At 54.1% G+C, this 10,946-nt stretch overlaps 2 protein-coding genes and 1 pseudogene across 4 annotated transcripts in view; all 3 read right to left on the bottom strand.

The window, feature by feature from the left end:
- Window positions 1–1,697: 1,697 nt before the first annotated feature.
- Window positions 1,698–3,692, bottom strand: MRPS26 (mitochondrial ribosomal protein S26). The gene is made up of 4 exons (XM_019733708.2): window positions 3,433–3,692; window positions 3,194–3,340; window positions 2,985–3,108; window positions 1,698–2,207 (listed from the first exon to the last, which is right to left on the bottom strand). The coding sequence occupies exons 1-4, from the start codon at window positions 3,642–3,644 to the stop codon at window positions 2,073–2,075; spliced, it is 618 nt and encodes a 205-aa protein (XP_019589267.2). The 5' UTR covers window positions 3,645–3,692; the 3' UTR covers window positions 1,698–2,072.
- Window positions 3,693–4,739: 1,047 nt separating this feature from the next.
- GNRH2P (gonadotropin releasing hormone 2 pseudogene) lies at window positions 4,740–5,352 on the bottom strand (annotated as a pseudogene).
- A 5,277-nt stretch (window positions 5,353–10,629) lies between these two features.
- Window positions 10,630–10,946, bottom strand: part of PTPRA (protein tyrosine phosphatase receptor type A) — a 124,262-nt gene continuing 123,945 nt past the window's right edge. For all 3 annotated transcript variants that reach the window (XM_019733785.2, XM_019733783.2, XM_074317758.1), the window contains one exon: window positions 10,630–10,925. In XM_019733785.2, the coding sequence (XP_019589344.2) occupies window positions 10,851–10,925 (75 nt within the window). In that variant the 3' untranslated portion in view covers window positions 10,630–10,850. The remainder of the gene's footprint in view (window positions 10,926–10,946) is intronic.

Genomic DNA, 10,946 nt, shown 5'->3' with positions numbered 1-10,946 from the left:
CCCACTGTGCACAAAGCATGGTAGGTAGGCCTCTTCAAATCTCGCTGAAAGCCCTTAATTTTGGGTATTATGCTCCAAATGCATTTACTGGGTAGCCTTCAAATCTGCTACCCTCAAGTAGGGCTTTGAGCAAAAGAAGATTCTCGAGGTGATCTGGGCTCACATTGTCTGTATCAGATCCAAACTATATTTGGACTTGAGGCAAGAATCAGAAGACACACTGGTTTGAGCAAGTCCATGCCCGTCAGGTTAACTGTCAGGGTTCTATTGGAGATTAAGCCTTCTTCTGTGGGAGACCACGTAACTCTGCCACCCGGACTGGGTGGGATCTGATAGCCTACCTGGGCACTTAGCAGCACTCTGCATCCATTAGAGGCAGGTACACATGGGACTGGAGTTCACCCAGAAGGTATCGGTGAGATGCCCATTTGTGCCTAGACCAACAAGATGGTTGTACATTGAAGCTTGGTTTACAGGTGGCTCTGAATGCTATACTGGCATCAGCAGTGATGGCCTCATGCAGGACACTGAAGGATGGCAGTGCAGGAAAAGTGGCCCAAAGACAGAACTTTGAGAACACATCACACTGTCTCCTCTGCCTGAAGACAGATGGCTTATGTCTGGATCCTGCTGCAGAGGGGAAGGGACTTGGAAAGAATGAAACTGGACTTCCTGGCACAGGCCCAGTGTCCCATGTGAAAGCTCACCAAAGGCTTCTACTGCAGGGGATCAGATAGTCTATCTACTCCCCACAACAAAGCCCAGGGCTTTCGCATGGGACACTGCCACAGTTGCCAATCCATGGTCTGTGTGCGCCCATCAGCTCTCACCCCATTAGTTACATTGAGCATCTGAAAGCAAGAACTTCAATGTGCTGGGCCCAGGTATGGTGCCAGGGAAAAGAGGAGCTATTACCAGCCTGAGGAGGGAGGCCATCGCTCTCAGGGCCCTTGTACTTCTATTGCCTGCTTCCTCATCTGAATGTGAGGGATTGTCCACATTCCCTAAAAGGTTTTCATTTCTTGGTGGTTCCCAGGCCCTCTCTACAATGTGGGCGTTCAGGAAGGAAGCTGGGATTCCATCCTTTTTCCTCTTGTGGTATCTGGGCAAGTTCAAGTAAATGGTGGCAAAGAAGTGGCAGCTCTGCTCAGAGAAACATGTTTCTTTAACCTCATTCCAGATGTTGCTTGAGGGCCTGAATAGCGGCCATGTATCTCTATGTTCCCTTATTTAACCTTGTGAACTTTAATCACAAGTGTTTCTGGTACCCACGGGGCTTGATCCAAATGCTTGACAAGCCACACTGACCTTGTAAAGCCTGGATCAACCAGGCCTCCCCAGCCAGCACCCACCTGGTCCAAGGAAGCTGGCAGTGTCAGGAGGGATGCAGTAGAAATGGCTACCCAAAGAAATGGGGTCTCCACCTGGCCTTCTGTGCCCTGGGCACACCAGGTCCTGCCCAGCAAAGCCCCTGGTCAAGCAGAAACAGGTCTTTGGCCAGTGTGGTGAGCTTGTGTCTCAGGTACCAGGTGATACTTGCTCCTGGCTGTATCCCCTAGATAAACCCCTAGATCAGGGGTAAGCAAACTTCTGTAAAAAGCCAGAGAACAAATATTTTAGACTTCACTAGTCCTATAGTCTCTGTTGCAACTACTCATCTCTGTCATGGTAGTGTGAAAGCAATGAATGGGTGTGGCTGTGTTCCAATACATTTTTATTTATAAAAACAGGTAGTAGGCCAGATGTGGCCCATGACTATAATGTGCCAACTACTGCCCTTGATGATACTCAGGAGTTGACCAGGCGACTATGACAGTCTGCTCCTCTGTCAGATGGAAACCTCTAGGGTCTGGTGCTGTGCTGAGAGTTGTACTTGGGGGCAGAGCAGTGCAGTGTGTGGAGGAGTTTCTGAGCAAGTGGTGGGTGCAGAGGTGAGAATATCAGGGCCACACTGGAACAGGTTGAGCTTCCTTCTTCATAAGAAATGACAACTGCTTTATTCTAGGTCAGACGCAACCCTCCTACCCCCATACACACATGGTCCCTGGGCCGGCACTGTCCTTACTGGGCCCTTAGGAGCCCTTGTGCTGTGGCCTGACCACCAGCCCCTCTCTGGTAACGGCCCAGTTGTAGTTCTTTGGGGAGTCCAATGCTTCTTCCACCCGCGCCTCCAGGTTTTCTCGAGTGATGAAGTTTTTTGCCTCCTCCTATTGGGAGAGAGAAGACCAGCTGAATGCAGCCCCCAGCACAAGCCAGCCTGCTCACACAGCCTCTTGGCCTCTAGCCCACTGAGGGACAGGCTCCAGCTCTCCCTAGGGAAGGATGCTCGGAGCCCAGGTCCCTTTGAGTGTACCAATGACCTTCCAGGGGATAACATTAGGCAGCTTGTCACATTCCTCTTTCTTAACCATCCACAGGACTCTTCAGCCAGAACCCCAAGCGCAGCAGTTGTGACAATCCAGTGTCCCAATGGGTGGAATCAGTCTCTCAATGTTGCCTGGGTCCCTCTTAATCTCTTTCAAACACCCCCTTCTCCTCTATTACTTTAATTCAAGCTTCATCCACTCTCGCTGGATCCCTCCTGCTTTTGTCTCACACCTTCCAATCCTAGCCTAAATATTTAACCCTTCAATGACTTCATCACCCATAAGGCAGAATGCGGGACTCACCCGCAGCTGCAGCACTTCTTGCTCCTTGAGCTGCACACAGGCCTCTGCCTCTCCTTGTGGATGGGGGGGGGGGTCCCCTCCCTCAGGCCATCTTACCACGCGCTAGCTACTTGAACACTTTCCAGTGTCAACTCTCACCTCCGGGTCTTTGCACCTGCCGGGCACTCTCCTACACTCCTCTTCCAAATCCTCACCTGTTAACTCTCAAGATTCAGGCAGCACCCGCCAGCGCCTCACTTCCAGCGCCCAGGACTTCGATGACCGCCCAGGTTAAGCTCCCGGCCTCCAGCCCCACCCTACGGAGACGGGTCTCACCTGCAGCTGCAGCACTTCTCGCTCCTTGAGCTGCACACAGGCCTCTGCCTCTCGGGCCTGGCGGGCTTCCTCCTCGGCCTGCTGCTGTTCCCGGTCCCGCGCCTCCTGCCGCAGCCTCTCTATCCTGGGAGAGGCAAGAGGCAGAGACTCGGCTGGCTGGGTTGCCCAGGGCCGGCCAGGCGGCCTGGCCCCACCCCGTCCGGGCTCACCGTAGCTCCTGCAGCCGCTGGTTCTCCGCCTGGTTCCAGGCCATCAGCTCGCGGTGCTCAGTGGCATCCTCCCGCGCCTTTCGCTCTGCCAGGACCCCTTCCCGGGCCTCGTACACCTTCCTTCGCACCTCGGACACGAACTCCAGCCTGGGCGGAGACGCGACCAAAGTCGGCACCCTCTTCGCCCGCCCACCCCAACACACCCCCTCGGCGGCCACCTCCCCTTCCGTCACACACACCTCAGGGCGCGCACGGTTTGGCGGTACTGCCGGTAACGCTCCGACAGCACGAAGAACTCCGCAGGATCCACTCTGGGCGGCGTCGCCACGCGCCCGACTTTGGACTTGGTCGGCGGGTCGTGGCGGGTCTTGCGGCCGCGCGCTGGTAGCAGAAGCGGGGCTGGCGGCCCGCACGGGGGTCGCGCACCCAGGCGGCTCAGCGGACGCAGCATGACCCAGATCGCCCGGAGCCCGGCGCGCCGCAGGGCATCACGGGGGCCCGGAAGCGGCCGCGGAGCACCATGGGATGTGGAGTCCGCGGTCTTTCACGCTTTCTGTCCTCTGGTCCCCAAGAACCCGCTCGGGTTGGCGCGCTAGCCTAGCCTTCCAACGTCTGCGGCCACCCCCAGCTCGCGGGCTCTGGTTGTCCCTTCCCTATGGGGCCCGGTCCCACCCGGTGTCCCTTCCGCCTGCGAGCCATGCCCGCGTCCCTTCAGACTGCACACGGGGAAGGGTCTCAGTGTGGGAGGGAGAGGAAGGAGAGAACTCGAGGCAACAACTTCGGGGACCTCACATCTTTATTGCGGGGTGGGGCGCGGCGCTCGGGGTCCAGTCTGCACGGGAAGGGGACGGTCATTCTAGCGGAAGCTCTGGTCACCTAGTCTCCAAGCTGCTGTCTAGTCCGTCCCCTTCTTTCCCAACTCGGCCTCACCGAGCAGGATGCGGCCACCCGCGCGTCTGCAGGCTCCTAGAGGACCAGCGTGGGAGCCTTCCAGCTTCCTGGGCGTGCGGCGTTGCCTACCCTAAACAAACCTGATACGGAAACGCCTGAGCTCACACCGACTCACATTAGGCCTAAGATTTTGCTTATAGGATCTACCACTTTCTTCACTAGTTACCGCGCTCTCCTGGTGCACTTTAAAATACAATGTGCAAAATAGTAATAATCTATCTCCACACACTTGTCTTCTGCTACGGCCTCGGGGAGCTCTGCGATTACGGAGTCATTCCTAGTGCCAAGTCGGTGACCACCCGGTTCTCGCGGCTCTGCTACCTGTCAGAGGTTGCACCCCTCACCTCTTTCCACTGGCAGGGAGACACACTGGTTCCTTTGACAAGAAAGAAGCCTGGGGGACCCCACTGCAGTCACTGTCTTATTTATGGAGGTTTTTAGTACAATTATTTCCTACTCCACTAGTGACTTCTAATCTTTTACATTAATCTAACATAAATAGAAACTGTCTAGGATTCTGGGAAATAGGAAGGCTAGCAGATGGCACCCTGCTGTGCACAGCAGGGGCACCACCAGCTGGGAGTGCCGTGGCAGTGGTATCTCATTACCCCCTATTCCACCCACATTGCCCCAGTCCTTAGCCACGATACTCACTGGTGGCCAGTGCTGAGGGCCTCTAACCCTACTTACCAGCAGTGTCTGTGCCCAAGTGCTGTTTCCTGCAGAGGGTCCATTAGCCTGTGGTCCTGCTCACCCAGGGCACACTGTCCTCACAGGGAGCCAGGGCTTTGCTTGGGAGGCTATGGGCAATCTGGTGTGGGGTGCCTGCTGCAGTGCCCGGAACCCTTCCTCAGAGGGGAGCCAAGACTGCAGCCTGCCCTCACTGCTCCAATCGCAGGTCAAAGTAGGTGAAGGAGCCCCAGCCAGCACCTTCTTCCTCCCACTCAAGATGGGGAGACCCGTCTCCCACCTGGGGACCTTGGGGCATGCTGAGCGTGCTGGGATGAGCTGGAGGCTCACTTCCCTCCAGGGTACCAGCTGTGGGACCAGTGCTGAGCCTTTGAGAGTCCAGGGTGGGTGGTCAGCAGCAGCAGCCTCTGGCCTAATCTGGAGCTGGCCATGGCAGGGCTGCTTCCATGGACAGTGGACAGCACTCAAGGAGTCTGACACTTCCATCCATAACCTCCTCTAATTCCTCCAAGGTCCCCCTGGACAACTGGCATTTCAGGGCAGCTTTGCCTTTCCGTCTGCCATGGCTCCTCATCCCAGGACTACAGGGGTCCCGACCCTGAGGGACTGGCCTTCTCCCAGAGCCCTGGGGCCTTGCCAGCTGGGGGGCAGCACCAGTTGGTTAGGCCTACCCACTTCTTTTGAGGATTCCAGCAGGGGGAGAACGTTGGAGAGGAGAAGAGACTTCAGGCCAATGGATGGTCAGGGAGAGGGGAGTTCTCTATGAGACAGGCAGCAATGTGGGGGCACTTGGGGCACGTGATGCCTGGAGACCAGAGTGACAGGCTATCTGCCCTTTTTCTGTGGCTTGCTGTTATCTCTTCCATGGCAGATTGGGAGGTGACTGGATGTGTGGTGGTGATGGGGGCAAGTGCCTCTACCCCTTGTCCCTCCCACACTAGGGGCAACAGGCACAGGAATATTGGAGAGAGAAAAGGGGGCTTTTCTGGGCATGGTTCCTGGGTAGAGACTCGGGAGGGGTTAGAAGAGACCCAGCCCTTGGGAAAGGCAGCCTCCTCACTCACAGAGGGAGAGCTGAAGAGGAGGTGGCTCCTCCAGTGGGCAGCTGACCCCAGCCAGCCAGCCCCGGGATTTACTGATCAGGTGCCCCCCCACCCCCGCTCCCAGCACACAGACAAAAAGGGAAGGGGTTGCAGTTATCATTAACCTCCTTTCCCTCCTACTGTATGTTCTCAGTGTATCTTCAGCCACTGGCCCTGGGGTCACAGGATGCTTCCTCCTTACATCTTCCCAAGGATCTGAAGTCATAGGACTGCTGCTCCAGCCTGGCCTGTGCCCTGAAGATTCATCTTCACACTGGTTCCCAGGCTGTATCCTCAAGCTTCTGCCCTCAGGCCTAGAAGGCCCTCACAGCCTTTCCTGATCCAAAAAAGAACTTATGGCCCGGAGAGGGGCAATGCCTGGGAACAACCTGAGTCCCACCCAGCTCGGGGCTCTCCTAGTGGAGAAATGGCAGCCTAAGAGTGAGGAGCCCAGCAGCCTGTTACGAGGTCTGGGGAAGGTTATGACCACTCTCCCTAAAGGATTCTGTTTGTCCCCCTGTAATAAGGGCTGGGTGGACCAGTCCTCATCCACACACCTGGGCACAGGGGCTGGGTCACTCCTGGTAGAGGGTAGGTTTGGGTGGAGCACACCTACCCACAGGTGGCCTCTCACCTCCAAGCAGGCCTATGAAAAGGGCCAGCTAACGGGCCAGTGTAGCATCTGTGGGGCTATCAGCAGAGGGTAGGAATAATTCTGCCTCTCAAAGTTCCAAGCCCTCTCCATCCTACGCTCAACCCAGGACTATTCATGGATTCAGGCACAGCTGCCCTACCACACTTGAAACATGCCCCCCCCTCGCTAATGCATCCGCTTAGCTTTCTATCGCCCGTCACTGGGCTCTGAAGGGTAGCGGCCTATTTACAGGGTCAACAGCCAATCTCTGCATTTGGGTTGAACAGTTAATGCAAGGGCCCGAGTCAGGCTTTGTGTCATGGTGGCCAGTCATTGGATGAACAGCTGTGTAAAATCCTGTGGCAAAGATGGGGGGGAGGGGAATGGCATAATGGACACCATAGTACGTCATGGGCACCTGGAATTCAGCTGCCCAGACAGGAGGGCACACATCTGAATTTCCACATTGAATTATTTAGCAGGGACCTGAAATAAATGTGTATTCAGTTAAATTGTTTTGGGAAATACAGACTTTGTTCCTAGATGTACTGGTTAACCAAGTACAGGAAAACATTTGTTTGTGGTTTAGTGAAAATGATTGAGTTCAACAAACTAACTTAATTCTGATTTGGGTTTACAGAATGTTTTATTCAAAGTCCCTGGTGTTTATTTTAAAAGAGGAAGAGGGGTACCTTTTCGGTAATTTGTGTGTGGTTTTTCCTAAAAAGTCCAAGCCAGGGGAAGCTCTGGGCCCTTTCTTTCTGGCAACATACCCGGCTTTCCAGGAATGTTTGCTGTCTCCTTCCAGACTATAAAATTTGGAATTCATCCTCCTATCCCTCTCAGCAGGACACAGAAAGCCATTTATTCACCACTGAGCTCCAACTAACACGTGGCCCTGAGGACAGGACATCATTCCAGTCTGGGAGCAGCTTGTAGTCAGTGGGGAAAGACGGGGTTCAGAGGTGAGTGCTCAGGTGCTGACCAGGTGGTCTGGGGTAAAGGAGCAGCCAAATTAGCTCGAGTCATGGAAACAGGGCTGCAGTGGGTGCTCCAACTTAAGGAACAAAATGGAGAAGAGTCCACATAGGAACTGCCAGTGGATCTATGGTCTGAAGCATGGTGGGGGTGGGGGTGAAAGGATTACAGAGGACACTGGAGGGCTGCAGGAAAGGACGGTGGACTTTGGAGAGACGGGGTGAACCCCTGGGCATTGGGAGTGTAGGACAGGTGCCTGTGGTGGAGCCCCTCAGCAGGAAGCAGGCTACGCACATCTGGAGCCCAGCAGGGGGCCAAGGGCCAGGACACACAGCCGCAGAAATGCCTGACCTCTGAGGAGGCAGACGTGGAGGAGCAGCTACAGCATGAGGATCAGCGTCAGAAGGGTCACTAACACTGACGTGTGTGTGTGTGTGTGTGTGTGTGTGTGTGTGTGTGTGTGCGCGCGCGCGCGCGCAGGCTGATGGATCCCTGGGGCTCAGCGCCCAGGCCCCCTGGGCAAGGAGTAAGAGGAATGTGGGAATGAAGCGGGGAAGAGGGAAGAGAGTGCAGACTTTTTAAAGAAGTTTATCATAAACGGGGAAGCATTTTAGGCCTGGGGTGTTTCTTTTTTTAATGAAAGACTTGATCATTTGGTGGGGGAGGTGATAAAGGAAATGGAACACCCAGGAGGGAACCAAATTCCTTAAGTGAGGTCTGACAGTGGGCAGGCCCCAGAGCTCTTGGTGTGCTGTGGGCACTGGACACCACTCTTCTCGGTCTGAGAAATCCTCACCAGCTGGCTGAGAGGTGGGCACTGGATGAAGCAGTCACGCCTGCCCTATCCACATAATCGTGCTGTGTGAGCCCTAGTACACTTCCTTTTTAGCCTGGATTAGTTCCTGTCAGGTTTATGTCTCTTGCAAGCATGACAGCCTGCTTGAAGACCTCTGTTTATCAACCAGATACTTAAAATATTAGTGCAGCCACTGACCAATCAATCAGCATGGACTCTAGCAGAAAGCCATCGGGCCACACTGGTGTGTAGATGCTCAGCAGTAGCCCTGGCAACGCGAGGTGGGCAGCCTGCTGGGAGCAGGGGAGGCAGGGCGTGTGGAGGGCTCCTGCATGTTCACGGCATAGCTTGCTGACCCAAGGCCTGCCCTCCTCCTTCTGCCTGGACTTGGTCACACAGAGGCACCCAAAGGTAGCTTGCAAGGAGCCAGGGTCTCCTTCCCAAACATGGCACCCCTCATCAGAAATCCATCAGATTCTGTCTTTGCTTAATTTATCCATGTTTCTGTTAAAACTACTGAGTTTTGATTGCCCCTTGGAGTTCCTTAGTTCCTACAGGACTGAGTAGCACTACCATCTCACACTCACCTCTTACAAGCTTCCAGAGGTGGTCTGTCACAGTGCCCCCTCCTCCTGTGGACATTCTGAATACGAGGTACAGAACTTGCCTCCCACCTTGGAGCCACCGCATCTTTGTTTGCTTGGACTCTGAGGCCCTCTGTAATGTGGCTCCATGTGACCTTTCCTCATTTCACTCATCTCAATTTCTAGCATCCCTTGGGGCTATTCAAATTCCACCTCCACTAAGCACAGCAGCACTGACCTCTGAGTGTGCCTCCATGGACCAGGCCAGGGTGCCACCTTTCCCTCCTGACAGCCCAAGGAGCCCAGGGCCTGCCACTGTACCCAAGAAAGGCCCCGTGGGTTGCAATGGCTGTCAGCCCTGACCGCCCTCCCACCAGCACCCCCTGTAGCTAGATATAGCCATATGGCTAGATTTTAGCCAATGGGATATGAGTGAAAATGAAAAGTGCAACTTTTGTGTCATGTCCTTAAAAATGAAGTTGCTTACTCTCTTCCCGTCCCCGCCACTCCCCTGGTTCTTAAGCCGTTGTTTCTCAGTCTAGTTGTAGGGTGCAGCTCCCTGGCCCATGCTGGTAGTATGAGCCTTGCGCTCCACCCGGCTGAGGCAGTTGGTCGGCCGCTCACAGCAGCTCGAGAGCTCATGCCAGCTCTTGCTGGCCACCGGGTGGCCCCTGAAGTTGCTTACTCCCCATGCTTTTTTCGCTTCTCCATGGGAAAAAAGTGATCCAGCTCCAACCATGAGGACAAGAATAACATCCTAGGGGACACTGGGACCATGAGATGGGAGGACACTGGGCCTCTGGACTGGGTAGACTGTTACATGAGAAATAAATGAACATCCACCTTATTTAAGACACAAGAGTTAGACACTTTTGTCTAACACGTCAGGCTCAAAATCAAGTTGGGATCCCAGACTCCGACTACCCAGGATCTGAGGGACCCCCACATGGGAGTCCTGGCAATGAGGACTGAAAGGAAACCGAAGCTACTGAACACAGTAAGTGTGTGTATCAAGACTTCTTCTGGGCAGTGACACAAGCCAGATGGTTCTGTAGCAAAGCACCAGAGGGGTCAGACTGGCCGTAGCCCCAAAGCTGAGTCACCTCCTCTCTTCTCCATGCCCCTGCACGTAGGGAAACAGTGAGGACCCTGGCCATGCCCAGGGTGCCAGACTGGCTGGGACCACTGCACCAAAGATGTTATGGGAGGGAAAAGTGGGTCCTGACAACTAGCCAAGAGTTGGAGGGGCTGCACTGATTGGACAGGAGGGGTTGGGAGGACGGTGGCCTCTCTGTGGCCAGTTGAGACAGAACCGTAACAGCAGGACCAGGCGAGGCCTAGGAGAGCCCAGCGCTGGTATAGCTGCCCCACCGCAGACAAAGGGAGAGACATTTCCTCAGGGAGGCAAAGCTTTTATTACCTGATAATCCCTAGTGTGGTGCCAGAGATACCACTCTGGTCCCTTTACTCCCAGGTTGATGTGGGTGGCGGGAGGAAGGGCAGGGTGGAGAGGGGAGGGAGTATTTACAGAGCAGGGAGGGAACAACGGCCTGAACAGGGCACTGGGACAGACAATTTCCTCAAGAGCTCTGAGAACTTTGTGCTTTTTTTCTTAGTTGATGCCAAGCTACCTGGAGAGGGTTTTATGTTTTTTCTTTAGGAAAAGGTATATAAACCCAAGAACAATACAGCCCAAATTCCAGGCGGAGGATTTCACGATATCGATCCAAACATCACACTATTTAATTCCCCAATAAAACATTGGAAAAAGGACTATCAGTGCTAACACATTTACATATAAAATCTCCACCTAATGTAATAGAAGCCTATGTACCAATTTCTAAAACAGTTATAAGATATATACACAATTTGGGTATATTAACAAAACAGAATATTACAAAATATTAAAGGCAATTCTCCTGTTCACTGGTCTCACTGACTCTTACTTGAAGTTGGCATAATCTGAGAATGCGTCAATATATTCCTGCACCACCTTGTAGCAGAACTCATACTGTTCCTGGAGAGTGAAAGAAGAAAA

This window comes from Rhinolophus sinicus, linkage group LG13 (genome assembly GCF_036562045.2).
Source record: "Rhinolophus sinicus isolate RSC01 linkage group LG13, ASM3656204v1, whole genome shotgun sequence".
NCBI lineage: Eukaryota > Metazoa > Chordata > Mammalia > Chiroptera > Rhinolophidae > Rhinolophus > Rhinolophus sinicus.
The sequence above is the reverse complement of the archived record's forward strand: the minus strand, read 5'-3'. Positions and strand labels throughout refer to the sequence as shown.

Bases quoted from the DNA above. Each gene is read 5' to 3' on its own strand.
- MRPS26 (XM_019733708.2), bottom strand. From the start codon at position 3,644: ATGCTGCGTCCGCTGAGCCGCCTGGGTGCGCGACCCCCGTGCGGGCCG. The intron at 3,341-3,432 runs GTGTGTGTGACG...GTCTCCGCCCAG, and splicing joins CAAACCGTGCGCGCCCTGAG to GCTGGAGTTCGTGTCCGAGG. The intron at 3,109-3,193 runs GTGAGCCCGGAC...TGCCTCTCCCAG, and splicing joins CAGCGGCTGCAGGAGCTACG to GATAGAGAGGCTGCGGCAGG.